The 18022-nt window shown below is 43.6% G+C and overlaps 1 protein-coding gene across 2 annotated transcripts in view; it reads right to left on the reverse strand.

Moving 5' to 3' along the window:
* Nucleotides 1–18022, reverse strand: part of slc30a6 (solute carrier family 30 member 6) — a 61904-nt gene that overhangs the window by 31215 nt on the left and 12667 nt on the right. For both annotated transcript variants that reach the window (XM_014411834.3, XM_076891402.1), the window contains 2 exons: nt 4741–4783; nt 4042–4107 (listed from right to left, as the gene is read on the reverse strand). In XM_014411834.3, coding sequence (XP_014267320.1) covers nt 4042–4107; nt 4741–4783 — 109 coding nt within the window. The remainder of the gene's footprint in view (nt 1–4041; nt 4108–4740; nt 4784–18022) is intronic.

Here is an 18022-nt window from a genome sequence, read left to right on the forward strand (position 1 = left end):
TTGGGGGAAACAGAATTAGAAGCTGCCTCCTTCGCTCTGACAGCCCTGTCACCGTGCAGATGACAGCGCCGCTATTCATGGTTTATAATTGTTTCAAACATTTGAGTCTAAACATTTATTCACCCTGTAAATCCACTTTATTGTGTTATATTCACACATTAATGCAGCATATGAAAGCTCTTGGTTACTTTTAGAATTTAACTGTTATTATGTGAAATTCTTTTCATGTAACTGAGATATTTTATTTCTAACAGTTTGCATTTAGTGTTTAATTTCATGTTCTTAACGTCTGGGATGAAAAAAAGAATATTTCTGATTAAAAATACTTATGGGGATAGTTTTGACTGCTAATTTAAATGGCTGAATGATAACGTCCCACTGTGATCAGGTGGTCATCACCGAGTGAAGATCTGGATCGTGTTTATCTTTTCATTATTCGTCAGCGTTTATTTTTTGTTTGATGTCCTTTATTAAATTGTACATTTACTGTTTTCTTGTTTTTATGCATCATGTCTTAATTTTAATGAACTGTAAATTGTCTTTATCCAGCATCATTTCATACAATTTATTTTATTTGTATATTCTAAACATACTCTGGGTATAATTACAGTTAACTGGTCATTTTGGGCACATAAGCTCCGCCCACCTACTGATCAAACTTTTGGTTTGTGAGGGATAGCCAATCAGAAGAACGCTGATTTCATGGAGGAATTAAAATAGTTTGAGGATGATCCTACAGGCTGCAGAAAAGCCCAGAATCAGTAAAATATGGATTATTTTGAACTGTGAATCATGCAAAGCTGCTCTAACAGTTAGAATAAAAATATGGAGCTGGATAACTTTCATGATAAGCCTACTGTGATCAAACTAAACTGCAGCCTGAGGTGGTCATGAGGTGCTAAGCATTAGAACAAACATGGATCAGGCTAATTCCTGAAAAGACCAGTTCAGCTCCGGTGGGGTTTAAAGGAGTCAGACACTGGTTGAACTGGGCTGTGGGCCATTTAGGTACTGAAAGTCCATTAGGACACACACACAATTGCAGACACACAAACACACACTTGGGCATTATTGGTGTCAACTGAAGCTGAAAAGCAGATTTCCACACGATCACCAGTCTCCCACACCTCAAGGTCAGAGATCACCTGTCAGCTGCAAAAGCACTGTTTAGCCAGCTCACAGACACACACAGACAGTAAACTGGCTGTGTGTGTGTGTTCGTGAGAGACACACAAACAAATGACAGCGCATAAACAAACACAGATGGAGCCCAAACCAAAGGAAGGAAGCGATGCTGATACATTCATGTCAGTAACGACTGCAGTAAATATAAACCAACGGATGCCTAAAAATAAATCTCTCAGGTCTGGACCTGGAAAACGAGTCTACAGTCTGGAGTGGATCACGGCCACAGAAGGTCGCTGCTAATTTCACTTTTCAGAGGCCGACGTTTAGCAACGAAAACCAAAAGCAAAGGCACAAAGCATGAAGTAAGGAGAGCCTTCAAGAGAGTGAACACCAGGAAAGCAGCAGGACCAGACGGCATCCCAGGTCGTATCCTCAGAGACTGCGCATACCAGCTAGCTCCTGTGTTCACTGAGATATTCAACATCTCTTTATCTCAGTCGGTGATCCCCACATGCTTCAAAGAGTCCATCATTGTTCCTGTCCCGAAGAAACCCCACCCTGCTTCTCTCAATGACTATCGCCCTGTAGCCCTCACCTCAGTAGTGATGAAGTGCTTTGAACGCCTGGTCAGAGACTTCATCATTTCTTCACTACCAGACACACTGGACCCACTACAGTTTGCTTACCGTCCAAATCGTTCCACAGACGATGCCATCTCTCATCTCCTCCACACATCACTCACTCACTTGGACACTAGAAGGGGGAATTATGTTAAAATGCTCTTCATAGACTACAGCTCTGCATTTAACACCATAATTCCCTCCACACTCACCACCAAGCTGGAGCATCTGGGACTCAGCTCATCTATGTGTCAGTGGATCTCCAACTTCCTAACTGGCAGACCACAGGCAGTAAGGATGGGCGGACATGTCTCAGCCTCCACCACTCTCAGCACTGGAGCCCCCCAGGGGTGTGTTCTGAGCCCCCTGCTGTACTCTTTGTACACATATGACTGTGTGGCCACTACCAGCTCCACCACCATCATCAAGTTTGCTGACGACACCGTCGTGGTGGGCCTGATCTCTGATAACAACGAGACGGCCTACCTGAAGGAGATTAGGAATCTGGAGAACTGGTGCCAGAGGAACAACCTCCCTCTAAACGTCAGTAAGACAAAGGAGCTGATAGTGGACTTCAGCACTAAGCAGGAGAGGAACTACCAGACCCCCGTCATCAACGAGTGCCCAGTGGAGAGAGTGGACAGCTTCAAATACCTCGGAGTTCACATCACGCAGGACCTGTCATGGTCCTGTCACATCAACACCGTGGTGAAAAAGGCCCGTCAGCGTCTCTACCACCTCAGACGCTTGAGAGACTTCCAACTGCCCTCCAAGGTGCTCAGGAACTTTTACTCGTGCACCATAGAGAGCATCCTGGCGGGAAACATCTTAACCTGGTTCGGGAACAGCACCATGCAGGACAGACGAGCTCTACAGAGGGTTGTGCGGTCAGCTGAGCGCACCATCCGCTCCGAGCTCCCTGACCTGCACTCAATCTACAGCAGGCGGTGCTGGACCAAGGCCAGGAAGATGGTGAAGGACCTCAGCCATCCCAACAACAGACTGTTCTCTCTGCTGAGGTCAGGAAAGCGATTCCGCTCCCTGAAGACCAACACAGAGAGACTGAGGAGGAGCTTCTTCCCGCAGGCGATACGGTCTCTCAATCACACCACCACACAGTACTGACCCACACATACAGTTCTTACACACACACTGGACTTTCTGGACTTTGGTTTTGCACAACACTGGTCACTATATTCTTCATTTCCGGTTAATACTTGTACAGCTGCTGTTATTGTGTATATATTTATTTATATTTAGATTTCTTCATACATTCTTATATAGTTCTATATTGTGTATTGTGTATTTTGTTGTACAGTTATTTTATTTTCAACTTTAATTTATATATTTTATCTTATTCTTCCCAGTTAAATTTACCCTTCATTCTAATTTGTGTTGTACAGTTATTTCATTTTTAACCTTAATTTATATTTTATTCCTTCCTAGTTAAATTTACCCTTTTTAATTTTTCATATTTATTTCCTATCTTATTCATAGCCTTTTCCTTTTTTTTGTTCTCTTTAGGTCACGAGCAGTTGTCCAAGCATTTCACTACATATCGTACTGTGTATGACTGTGTACGTGACAAATAAAATTTGAATTTGAATTTGATCCCACAAATCTGCTCAGAAATACTGCAGCGTGCACTAAAAAGGATGGGCTCGCTCAAAATTACACTTCAAAAGAAGTACAGCAAAGCATCGACTGTATAATAAAGATGGAGCTAATGACTGTGCATTCATTCTTTGTTAAGTCCCATTTTTATGCTTCAACTTAAGCATTTTACAAAGACAGAAATACCTGCTAATTAATGCTGGAGCTCAGACGTCACAGACAGTCTGTTCAAACGATATCTGGGGTCCAACTGTAAAAACACGGCCCAGAGGTCCCATTCAGAGGACAGCTAGCAGCTACGGCTACTGTCAGTCAAAGAGGCCACGCCCATAATAATGGAAACATTTTGGTTTTAATACAATTTAAACAGCTAAGTTATAAAAACCTTTTCTCCCCGTACAGTTGTTATGAAATGATCTATAAAAACCAGAACAGTTTGTGCATCGAGCTGTAAACACGTTTATTTCTGCTGTAAAGTTTAACATGGGAGTGAATGGTGATGGACTCACTGCTGCCTCTGCTGGACGCTAGAGGAACCTCAGCATGGAGGTGGTTTGATCTAAACCAGGCAGAATTTACTGATATCTGAGCCGTTTGAATAAAGATGTTTATTCAAAGAAAATGTATATAAGTATAACTGTGGTGTACAACACGTTCTGGGTTATTATGGTGGACTCACCCAAACGAGTAGACCTGGCTGGGTTTCTTCATGGTCACCCAGGAGCTGATGAGACAGGTGATCAAACTGCAGGTCAGAGGAAGGAGAAGAGGAGGATGAGAGGAAGCAAGGGTGATGGCAGGGAAAGAGAAATTGGGTGATTGATGGAGTGGATGGAGGAGGACAGACGAGAGAAGGGCAGATAGGAAGAGTCAGCGAGAGACAAGCGGCAGAAAAAAGAAACCAACACGACACAGAGGTCGGCCCAAGTTCACCTCCTCCTGATTTATTTTTCATTCATAACATCTCAGAATTTATTTTTCATAAGGAGCAGAACATGAAGGTACAAAGCTACGCTGAGCAGGCTGAGTGCAGTCTGCCATCAGTTTCTGCGCTCAACCCGTCGATCAACCTGCCAAACATCTTCAACCGGCTCTAATCTATTAGACTAGTCTAGTCTGCAACCTGCTCCGGAGTTTCTGTAACTCTCCCGAGACTGTTAAAGACCTCAATAAATACAAACTAAGATTAAACAACCACATTTTGTGTCACGTTAGATTTTTTATTTTTTTAAATGGAAACCTCCAGACACCAGTGGCAAACCTGTTCTGCAGAAGCTTTCAGTTATCCAGAGCTACACTGTCACGTTTTAATAAACTATTTCAACTTTAAAGTGCCAATAAAATCAGAGGAAACAGAAATATGAGGTAACCCACTCACCTGAAGAGGTCAAAGATGGTGAGGTACGTGTAGGCAGTTAAAGCTGAAACGACAAAACAAAAAAAGACAGTCGAGTTAGAATTTTTGTAATTTCATGTATTTGAGGATTTATCTTCATCTACATTCTGGACGCATGTATACGCATAAAAGAGGTAACTGATTAGAATAAGACATTTAATAAAATTACCCACAACATTTAAATTGTCTTCTTTTGGTGAATTAAATGTCATGAATACAACTTCGTGTATTAACCAGCATCTGTAATGAAGCGAGAGGTTGATTCATCACATCTCTGAGACAGTTCTAACATCAAACTGTGTCTGATGGAGTTTGGCAAAAACACACAAACTGAAACACAAAGTCTGACCTGCAGATCTGTTGCCATCATCTGGTACTTACAGTTGCAGCAGATTAAATGTTTTTCACTGACTTTAAAGTGAGTGAAGGTGCTACAATCAGTTTGTTAGCAACGAACTGAAAAGTGCCCACGGTCGGACACCCATCCATCAGGGTAAAGAGAACTGAACAAAGTTTGTACACAGAGAAGTCAAGCTCAGCACTATAAAATGCCAAATCCACAGTGCTTGCCTATGAAAATTTAAAAATAAACATAAATTAAAAGCCAAAGTGAAATCTCTCCTTATATATCGAACAGCGTTCTGTTCTATAATCTCCTCTCGCTGCCTGTTTGCATCCGTCCTTTAATTACTGCCATCTTATGGTCACAGTTTGCTATTGTCTCTGGAAGCAAGGCCTGAATCTGTCGAGCTGAGCAGGCAGCAGCTTTTCTTTGCTGTAGTTAGCTTGTACGCATTAACAAGCTAACTACAGTAGCTTGTTAACATATAGCTTTCATTGTTATTTGCCTGCTTAAGCTAGTGGTAGAAAGCTAACAGCTCTGTATTAAGGTGAGGTAAGACGTTCTTCTTTGATCTCAGAGATGGTAAAGCTTCGCTTTCTAACAGTATCGAGTCAAAAATGGTAAATATATTTCATGTTCATTTATTCTGGTCTTACTGACCACTCAAGGTACCTGATACCTCAAAAACATGCCCATTAGTGCAGCATGTTGTCTATCACAAACACACATATACACTGATGGATGCATTGGGGACAACTGGGTGTTCTGTCTATGGCCCTTCCAAGCCACTGTAGATTATTTTGGGATGCTAAAATAATCCCTAGGCTTAGTGAAATCTAATATTTTTACCCAGTTTGGGGCATTTTGTTGGCATTTCATCCTTGAGTTGTACAGTGTGAGGTTTACTGTTCATAAATTAACTTCCATGTAATCCAGCGGTTGCTGGTGCGATCAGGGGAACACACGGAGAGTTTTACGACTGTCCAAATGAAACGGGTCGGTTTATACAGATTGTTTACTACCAGGCTTGACTGCTAGCCACTAAATCAGTCACTGAGTTAACAAGTCAGTAAATCACGCGGGCAGACAGTCAGCCAGGCTTTCACCGAGTTAATCACCCAGACTAATTACCTGGCTCGTTTCCAGCCAGGTAAGCTGAAGCGGCAGTTAGCCAGTTAGTAGACCAATTAGGCAGTCGGCCAACAAAGTAATCAGTCTGTTAACCAGCCAGATACAAATATCGGCCTGGCTTAAACCCTGCCAGTCCGTCTGTCGATCTTTCGGCCCGTCTGTCTGTCCTAATGCTTGCCTTCCTGTAATCAGGCTGTGCTGTGGGGGATGAGGAGAGCGGATTAGAGCGGCTTTGTGCTGAGAGGAACATTTTGTTTCCCCACCACCGCCGTTCATGTTGGCCAACCTGACGTCCTGTAATCCTGACAGAGAGGCCCCGCGGCAAAAACCCAAAGAGAGGCAGACGGACAGAGAGGGAGACGGGCGGGAGGGCTGAGTGACAGATCGACAGGCTGGGAGAGGGAGGCGGAGGGAGACAGATGGATGGATCGAGGCAGGAAGACGGGCAGAGAGAGGGAGGTGAGAAGGCGGATAGACAGCATGATGGACGTGTGGACGGACGGGTGCAAAGAGGGAAAGTGAAAGAGTGAGAAAGAGTGAGAGACGACCCCTAAATGTGGCGAGAGTAGACAAGAAAAGGGAGATTGAACCAAAGAAAAGTGTTTTATAACAATGGTTTGGATTCTAAAAGAAAAATCTATTCACGTGATCCTCGTGGAGAATAAAGTATGACTAGTCTCTGTACAGGCGCCAGTGCGACCAACAGCAGTTATTTCAACTTTGATGAGCATGAAGTCGTAAACAGTTCATGGAAAGACAAGAAGCCCTTCTTACATACCGATTACATCCTTCAGATTGATTGCTAACAGCTGTGGCTCTGATAAACTATTAATAAATTATTTACAGTTAGATTACTGCTCAGTGCTCCAAATCAATACCCACATTTATCATCTGTTCAGCCTTTTAATCACGTCCTGCTGTCACAGAGGGACTGGAATAGTTTTTTCCAGACTTAATGTAAGAACTCGTCAATAACACTGATAATCTAATTAAAATGTGAATTAAAATACATTCATGTCAGTTGTACTTAGACACCATCCACCTGCTTCATCGCGGCCCCGGCATGCTCCAACAGCCAGTCAGACAAATTTGCTTCGTTAAGTAACAAAAAAGAAAACAGCAAAGCAGGAAGCCGGCCTCCAAACCAGTCCAGAGGTATCAGAACTGAGACACTGGGCCCTGATTTAGGGGCTTTTCCTCCCCGCTGTTACTGTGCTGGCTCATCGTAGGGTCTTTACCTTACACGCCTCGAGGAGACTGCTGCTGGGATTTATCACCATATAAACAACTTTACTGCACTAAATTTGACCTCTGACCTCAGTCAACACTCCCCTGTTGAGTTTCTGGTCCCGTGCTAGCAAACAAGTGTGCGGGTGCCAGTTTCTGTTAGTGAACAGCCCCACAAAAAGGCGACGCTACGTGGGGCGCATCGCCTTTCACCGATTCTGTTCATAACTTTCATGGACAGCAGCTGCAGCCACGGAGCGGACTGTGCTGGGTTTGGTGGTCGTTTGATTCAGAAAGCAGCGACCTCCACATCAGACTGTTAAAGCTTCAAATCAAGTGTGAAGTGGCACCTCCACGCCTGAGCCTGTGGTTCTCTTAGATTTCACCTGTCCCACATCTGATATGAGCCTTTAAAGTTTACCCAGAATGCAATTTTTAACGTTTTCTCCAGTATCAGAAACTTTTGGTATGATTCTGATGCTCAAAGCTGGTCACAGACGCAGGAACTTGTGTTCACACTGTGACTCTGGGGGTAAACTGATTTGGTTGACTTACAGTAATATAAAATAATTTTCAGAAGGTCCTTTTGCTGACTTAATTTTGATATGCAGCAGCTCATCTCTCCACGGGGATCAATGAGCGTTGATGTCACTGTGTTGAATTAAGAGCTGTAGACAATAAAAGCAATAATAATACAAACGCTGACATCACAGTGACCCTGAAACAGGCCGCAGCAAATCAATACGTGGGCTGAAATTTCCCCTTGCTGTGCTCAGATAGGTTTACATGTACACTGCAGCGCACACACACACACACACACACACACACACACACACACACACACACACACACACACACACACACACACACACACAGAAGCCAGTTGAATTCCTGTCCCAGCCTCCTGCTTACAAACACTGACACCCAGAGGACGTGTGGATGTGATACCAGAGCTGCAAACACAGCAGACAGGACATTATTCATCTGTAACACACACTCATACTAAAAGGAACAGATGGAGAACATTACGCTGAGCTACAAAACAAGAAAACACACACACATACATGTATATTAGAACATGTAGAGACATAAAGGCCCCAGAGGACCTGAACTCAATACTCAGAACAGAACGAGAGGATTAAGATCCCTGTGTTTGTTTTCAGGAATGATCGATGGAGGGGAGGGCAGCAAATCTGTCACAACCACTCGTCTCTCTTTATTTTTTTGGCTCAACTCTTCTGTTCTCTTGGTTCCACGTCTTTCCTGGGTTTGCATTCCTTCTTTGATGTTTTAGAAGAAACAAAGTGTGAGGATTTAAAACAGAAGGAAGAAGGAAAGCAGCCGGGAGTGGACGGACAGATGAGAGAGGAGAAATACGAGCAGCAGGATGAATATTTAATGGTGTCTGCAGAGGAGAAGCCCAAACACACACACACACACACACACACACACACACACACACACACACACACACACACACACACACACACACACACACACACACAGGAATCAGAATTAAAACTATAAGCGCACACTGGCAGACGGATGCTGCACCTTCACAGGTTGCAGATTCAGAATTCGTGTGGCCCATTTTCTAAGAAAGTTTCTACGAGTGCATCTAAACCAGCTGCCCCTCCCATAACCATCATGTCCTCATGATGGACTCCTGCTTCACGGTCTTGGACTGCAGCTGGTGGTGTTTGGGGCATTGAACCAGCTCTCCACCTGCTGCAGGGTCTGGTTAGCGTGGCCTTCCACCTCTCACCACCTCCAGGCCAGAAGGACTTCCATCAGCAGCTGGAGCCTGAGACTGTGACACTGGAAGAAACCTATCAGAGAGAAGCTAGACCAACCAGCCCAATGAGCCGGCCTGCAGAGCAAACAGGCAGAGCACAGGACAGCTGGTTAGGACTGCCATCACCAGCTGCATCATAGCAAGGACCGCCTCAACAGCAACCCGACCAGCAGCAGGCACAAAGATGGCAGAACTGCAGTGAGAGCATCACCCATTCGTTCTGAACTTCGACGCGTCAACGTCAGCATTTTAGATGCCGCCATGTTGTTTTGATATGGATGAAAGGGCGGAGCTTTAGCCAATAAGCTAAAGCTTCTATGCCCGGTTAGCAACAGCATCCACACTGATCTGCACTAATTAATGCGACATGAAAAACGATTTAAATACCAAGAAAACTGGAGCTGAGTTAGTACAGTGACCTCACAGCAGCCATGTTATTGGTCAGATTAATCATTAAAAATGCAGCACAACTTCCACCTCACCGCTTTCTGTTTGGGGCAACAGTTAGACACTAAACCCACATTTTGAGTCTCAAACTTATGGGAACCAAAAGCCTGGTCCCCATAAGTAAACTTTCAATTTTTGGTCCCCACAAAGATATGAATACACACACACACACAAACACAAAATCGGGATCTGGATGTGCTAACCACAGAAAATAGCAGCTTAGTGTCATTGGTTCCGGCAACCAGTAAACTGACACACACACACACACACACACACACACACACACACACACACACACACACACACACACACACACACACACACACACACACTGGTCGTGGTGTCAGTTCAGCTCTTATGTGGTGCAGATGTAAACTAAAAGCTTCTATCGAATGCCTCAACTGCTGCGGTGAGGAGGAGGATCCTCGGGGACGAGGAAGAATATGAGGAGGAGGAAGAGGAGACGGCCGGGACACGGGAGGAGGAGGAGGTGCACTGCTGACCACTGAGGAGGAAACTTTAAACTGGAGAAGGCAACACACACACACACACACACACACACACAAACGCATGATCACAACACTGCCTATAATATCAGCATGCAAACACTCAATACACACGTGCTGATCAATACACACACACACACACACACACAGACACACACACACACAGACACACACACACACAGACACACACACACACACACACACACACACACACACACACACAGTCTTCATCAGCTTAATGTGAGGAAATAAGCTGGAAATCAATCAAATGAATAAGACTGGGAACCATCGTGTCCATACGATCATATTTTAATTATTTAATTGGTCAAACAGAAACACAGACACGCCCTCGACATCTTCGGCAGATCTTCGTCGATATGAAACCAGAGCGACGCCGCTCTCAGTCAGACTCGTGTCTCCACGTGGGAGTTCAGAGGCAGCTGGCTGTGATATGTTAAACCACACAGCCCCCCCCCCCCCCCCCCCCTGACCCCGCAGCCCCCTCCTCGGGCACTGCTGATGAGGATAATCAATAAAACACGATGAAGATAAGCAGCAGGGCTGTGTTAAGGCTGCCTCTGCTGACTTGGATCTGCATTTAGGAGGAATTTCAGAGCCAAAGGACCATCTTCATGACAGATCAGGTAAACCCCCCCCCCCCCCCCCCGAGACACTGTGATAGGCTTATTAAATGCACACAAAACCTGACCTTCATTCAAAATGAAAAAAGGCTGAATTTTTGTGCTTTTCAATCATTTTCCAGTATTTCTGAGTCCTCGTGATTCCACAAAGTCCTGCAAACACTCACGTGGAACTTTCAGGACAGAAAACTGCAACCAAATCCGTTTTCTCCAAAATCTGTTTATTAATGACCGGTGGAGCTCTGGTATGGTGGGATCTGTGGTAGTCTCAATAAAGAGCTTCATGTCTCAGGAACAGAAGCGAGCGTTGTTACCCTGCATGTTGGTTCTGTTTGCTGATTTCCTCTAAGTTTGTCTCCAACCGTGTGGGACGGACGGCTGCTCAAAACAGGCGACGGCACATTAATCCTCCATGTTTGGTTCAGGCCGGCCTACACGTTAAGGCGGGCATGGAGCACATACAGTCGAATCACTCCGGTCCTGCTTAAAATTCCTGCAGTCTGAACCCAAACAAGCCGTCGTTAGAATGAAGTGACTGCAGTTTGCAGCAGGCTGTGCCTTTAAAGGTGGGACCCCTGGGAGCACATTCACAGACATCAGTGTGTTTAGGAGATCGAGTCATAGGAAGAGCCAGGAGCACATGTGGTGGCTGTTTGGGGAGCAAGAGGAGTGGATCCCTCTCTCTCACACACACACACACACAGCTACAGCAAATGTGTGTGTGTTGGCTGTACTGAAGGCCCCGTGGGACGAACTGCTTCACCAGCTGTGTTCTGACACACAGGAACACTGAGGGCCTGGGGACAGCACACACACACACACACACACACACACACACACACACACAGAGAGATCACATGTGTGCACTCAACCGTGTCGGGATGAGAAACAAACAAACTCATGGATATGCACACAAACACTGCAACAGCCGAAAATACGACTGAAATATTCCAACTTCTAAAGTCAGTGCATGAAAACCGTCTTTTCTACTCGAATTTAAAACAAAACTCCAGGAAACATCAGATTCTTTTTATCATCTGTCTCAGACTGAAACACGACTAACAAAATCAAACTAAGATGTGCACATCACAAAACCCCCCACAGAGGGCAGGTCTTCTATTCTGAAATCGCACACCTATCCTTTCATTGTCTTAATGTGAGAAAGTCAAACACACACACACACACAGGCTCAGTCTTCAACTCTCCCGAGGACGGAGGAGCAGGACGTGTGTTTATTCGTCTGTTGAAGACACTTGACCTGGATTGTCTGAGCTGCTCTGGGCCGAAAAACAGCTGGAGATACACACACACACACACACACACACACACACACACACACACACACACACACACACACACACACACACACACACACACACACACAATCAAAATATTTAAACTATATATTGAACCTGGGCATTAATGTGGGTTGTATGATTTTAGAAATGTTAATTCAGTGAAATATTCAGCTGCTCAGCCGCCACACAGGATCCAACCTGCACATCTGCACTGACTGTACGGGTGAAGATCTCAGGCAGGGTACGAACCACCACCACCCTAACGCTTTTAAATACAGCAGTTATTTTAAATAAATCCACAAGTATGGTCTGCCATCAGAAACCATTTCTGGGTCCAAACACTCGACCGGTGCCATCAAATGATCAGCGCACAAAAAACAAAGCAAAAACAGAGCTCAAAGTCGTGCTGATGAAAGCCTGGAGAGGCCGAGGATGACATATGACACATGACATCTGTGCCCTGAAATAAATAAATAAAGGTCAAAGAACTGAATTAAGAGACGAGAGGCTCGTCCCACCCAGGAGCTGCTGCAGGGAATAAAGTTTATTCAGTCTGGAAGCCTCGAAGCAAACACATGCAACATGCAATTAGGTCCAACTCTGTGAAAGGAGGAGGAAAACATGAAGAGCCTCTGAAAGATGGAGCAGCCATGAGCTGGGAGGAGGGTGGGGTCAGGGGGTTGAGACAGACAGGAGAGAGAAGGAGGTGAGTTCAGGTAAGTGCTGAGAGGTGTGTGTTTGTCAGGGAAACAGAGGGGTGTGTGTGTGTGTGTGTGTGTGTGTGTGTGTGTGTGTGTGTGTGAGAGAGAGAGACAAAAAGCTGATGTCTTCATTTTGTAGAAAGCTGAAAAACGATCCAGTGGTCCACTGCACAATTTGATATGGACACACACACACACACACACACAGATCTGAAGAATCATCATCAGATTAAGTTTCAGCAACACTGGCTGCTTAAACAGCGTGTGCACACGCACACACACACACACACACACACACACACACACACACACACACACACACACACACACACACACACACAGATCTGAAGAATCATCATCAGATTAAGTTTCAGCAACACTGGCTGCTTAAACAGCGTGTGCACACGCACACACACACAGACACACACAGTCTGAGCTCTCACATTTAAAGAGCTTTTTGTAGTTTCCCTCTGCAGTGCTCGACTAAAACTTTCACCAGCAGGGGGCAGAGTTTCACCAGTGTGGTGACATGTTTCGTGTGCCGCAGGTTTCGCTTTTTCACTTTTATATAAGCCCACATGTCCCACAGAGCTGTAAAGAACAACTTCCTCATTAACACTGATATAAAGATTACAGCACTGCGCCACCTTGTGGTATAAAATGGTACTGATGTGGGCCTGTCTGATCATTACTGTGTTTTCTTTGAAAGTAAAATCTCAGCCCACATAAATATATCAACAACAGTGATCACAAAACGGTGTATAACTGAAGACAGTAGTGCAATTTTTAACCAGGTCTTCCCATTAACACCTGACCTGTCCAGAGGTTCAGTCAATGAGCTCGTCAATAGCTTCAATGCAAAAATGTTAAATGTAATGAATACAATTGCTCCCATTAAGGTGAAGGTTATCTCTGGAAGGAAAAAGTCTCCATGGAGAAACTCCACACTGGTGAAAAATGAAAAAAGAGAGTGTAGGAAAGCTGAGCGCAGATGGAGAAAAACAAACCTCCAGGTTCATTATGACATTTATAAAGAGAAACTTCACAATTATAATTTACAACTGAGGAATGCAAGAAGGTCCTACTTCTCTGACATCATCACTAAAAACAGCCATAATGCTCGGGTCTTATTTTCTACAGTTGACAGGCTAACAAACCCTCCTGTGCCAGTGGCAGCTGAACTTCATTCAACCATGGCCTGCAATGACTTTGCCAAATTCTTCACTGAAAAAATCCAAAAGATTAGACAAGCAGTTGGTACATCAACAGCAGATCCAGGATATGTACTGTGTCCACCGAAAAACTGTTTAAACACCATCAAACAGTTTCACCCTATTAACAGCAAAGACCTGGAGGACATCTTAGGTCAACTGAACTCCTCCTCTTGCTGTTTAGATGTCCTGCCAACAAGTTTTTTCAAAAAGGTCTCAAAGACTTTAGAGTCAGACCTGTTACAGATCGTCAACTTTTCTTTATTATCAGGTGTGTTTCCAGAATCACTAAAAACTGCTGTAATCAAACCTATACTGAAAAAGGACAATCTTGACAAGACACAAATGAACAACTACAGGCCGATCTCAAATCTCCAATTTTTAAGTAAGATCATTGAAAAAGCAGTTTCTCAACAGCTCAATTACTTCTTAAAACTGAATAATTGCTACGATGCCTTCCAGTCAGGTTTTAGACAGAACCACAGCACTGAAACCGCTCTGACCAAAGTGTTTAATGACATATGTCTGAATACAGACAGTGGAAAAATGTCAGTCCTAGTTTTGCTGGATCTCAGTGCTGCATTTGATACAGTTGACCACAACATATTACTCAAACGACTGGAGAACTGGGCAGGTCTTTCAGGAACTGTACTAAACTGGTTCAAAACATACTTAGAAAACAGGAAATACTTTGTATCAATAGGTAACTTCACATCTGAGCAGACAAGTATCACATGTGGAGTTCCCCAAGGTTCCATCTTGGGACCCCTTCTGTTTAACATTTACATGCTCCCACTGGCACAGATTATAAAGAACAACAAAATAAACTATCACAGCTATGCAGATGACACACAAATATATATCACAATGTCACCAGGAGACCGAGGCCCTGTACAGGCTCTTGGTAAATGCATTGAGGAAATCAATGACTGGTTGTGCCACAATTTTCTCCAGCTAAACAAAAACAAAACTGAGGTAATAGTCTTTGGCGCCAAAGAAAAACGATTACAGGTCACCAGAGAACTTCAATCTATACATCTAAAAACCACAAACCAGGCGAGAAATTTGGGTGTAGTGATGGATGCAGACCTAAACTTAGAAAAACACATTAAGACAATAACAAAGTCAGCTTACTATCACCTCAAGAATATTTCAAGGATAAAAGATCTGATGTCTCAACAGGACCTGGAAAAACTAGTCCATGCATTCATCTTTAGTAGGCTTGATTCCTGTAACAGCATCTTTACAGGTCTACCTAAAAAATCAGTCAGACAACTACAGCTCATTCAGAACTCTGCTGCTCGAGTCCTCACTAAGACCAAAAAAGTGGACCACATCAGTCCAGCTCTGAGGTCTTTACACTGGCTGCCTGTCCGTCAGAGGATAGACTTTAAAGTTCTGATGCTGGCCTATAAAGCTCTGAATGGTTTAGGACCAAAATACATCAATGACCTCCTGACCCAGTATGAACCTTCCAGATCCCTCAGGTCATCTGGATCCGGTCTTTTATCAGTTCCCAGAGTCAGAACCAGACACGGAGAAGCTGCATTCAGCTTTTATGCTCCTTATATCTGGAACAAACTCCCAGAAAGCCTCAGATCAGCTGAAACACTCAGTTTATTTAAATCCAGGTTGAAGACTCACCTGTTCTCAGCTGCATTTGAATAAAGCACCAAATCCACACTTTAAGCTTAAATTTCAAAACTAACATTTTAACTACTGATTTTATCTGTTTTGATTTTATATACTGTTTTGTTTGTTTGTTAATTAGTTAGTTTGTTTGTTTGATTGTTTTAATCAATTTTAAATCATGCTTTTTACTTGTTTTTGTTTCTAATGTCTCTGTAAAGCACTTTGAATCACCTTGTTGTTGAATTGTGCTATACAAATAAACTTGCCTTGCCTGATTACAATGGTGCAGCGTGGTTCGACTTCTTCTGTGTCATAGTGATGGTTTCGTCCAACGCCGTTGATGCCTGTGGTTGTTTGCATTGAACCGTTTTTAAACCTATGAATTTACCTTTTTAGGCATCGTTGACGGAGCCTGCGTTAACCTGAACATTCACATCGTTGCTTTGTCCAGATTTCAGCTAATAAATAATCAGATTCATCATATTAGACAATCTCAGTCGGCTCGCTCGTGATGTAAGACTGAAGTTTCATTTATTCAAGACAGGCACGTGTTTACAGGTAACTACAGACTGTGTTTTTATGTCTTCAAATATATTTTTTCATTAATTTGGTTTATTTGATGTATATTTTATCATTTGTAGGATCACTTTATAGTCTCTCTGTGTCGCAGTTACACACAACGTGAGGTTAGCACTGGCTTTCTTTTTGCTTTCACAATGACAATAAGGTAACAAATGTAACGTTTCCCTCTGATTTAGCTTTAAATACCTGCTCCTCTCCAACATTTAAACCAGGTTCCTTCTGTCTGCAGTGACGTCATTGCTGCTTCTTACAGTTATGCAGACCACCCTGACATGCCTTCATCTGGATACAAGTGCTGTGCAAAAGGCCTGAACCACCCTCATTTCTTCCTTTTTTGCGTAGATGTGTTGTTAGGTTGGGATAAAGTAAGATTAGGCTGAGATTAGGGTAAAAGCTCAGGAAACTGACTGTAGAGAACATGCCATCCTCTGATGGCTGTAAATCTATGGTGTGTATTTAAACGTCAGCTAAGCCATTAGTCATGAGCTAAAGAGTGTCTGCAAAGGGAGGTCAGCGGGGACACGTCTGCGTGCGTGGGGGGAGTCACATATATGTGGCTTATGCTTCATTTAAATGAAGGCTGCCTCTGCACCACAGGTGCTGGATGTACACATTTTATTTCAAAGGCACCAGAAAACACCAGCAGCTGCAGTGAAGTACGAACAAATTAGCCTCCAAGTTAAACTACATAAAAATGTCCAATAAGTCGCCTGTAAATGAGGCATTAGATTTGTCTCCAAGCATGACATCATTGAGAATGTTGGCATGATTTAACTGAGCTGGTCGGCTCCTGTGATGCTGCTGTGATGCTGCACAGCAACATCACTGCAGCATCACAGCAGCATCACAGCAGCATCACAGCTCTGTGTCCAGTTCTGAAAATCACAGCAAATCTTTTTTTGCACACATGAAATCAAAAATTTTAAAAAATAAGTGTGTAGGTGTGAACCTGTGAGGGTCTGTGCATCCACGCCTCATACGTGTGTGTGTGTGTGTGTGTGTGTGTGTGTGTGTGTGTGTGTGTGTGTGTGTGTATTGGCCTCAAACTAATGAGGTGGAAGATAAACAGTGAACGTTCCACATCATCAGGGTCATTAGCCAACAGCTAAGGACAGGAGGAGATCTCATTGGATCTGACACACACACACACACACACACACACACACACACACACACACACACACACACACACACACACAGCTGATAACTAATTGACATAAATAAATCGGAATAGTTTGACAAAAATGAAACAAAATTGCTCAATGAGCTGAAAATGAAAGACAACAATATGAAATCTTTAAACCTTCCTGTCTCAAATCATCGCTCAACATCATCTCCACCCGCTCCACCCTCCCCTGCACTCATGATGATGAAAGAATGAGGAAGAACATATTCTCTCAGATAACAGAGTTTTTAGGAGGAAGGATTTTCCAGTGGCTCCATCTGAAAAGTTCAGAGAAGCAATTCTTCTAAAAACTCCGGCCAGGGTGGAGATTTCCGAAAACTTCGTTTTTGCATTTACGTGTGGACGGGATAATTTTTTAAAACGAAAACGGAAAATCTCCGTTTTCAAAAATACCCGTGCACGTGTGGACGTAGCCTTAGTTTCTGTGTTTAGATCAGTTTTAGTTAAATGTAAGCAGTATCAGTCTAAATACAATTAGGGAGTGTGTCTTTACATGCCAGAAAAAGAGGCGGAGCCTGGACTGGAATCATGAGCTGCACAAACGTCGCCCAACAAACACGAATG

The sequence above is a fragment of the Maylandia zebra genome, linkage group LG13 (genome assembly GCF_041146795.1).
Source record: "Maylandia zebra isolate NMK-2024a linkage group LG13, Mzebra_GT3a, whole genome shotgun sequence".
Classification (NCBI taxonomy): Eukaryota; Metazoa; Chordata; class Actinopteri; order Cichliformes; family Cichlidae; genus Maylandia; species Maylandia zebra.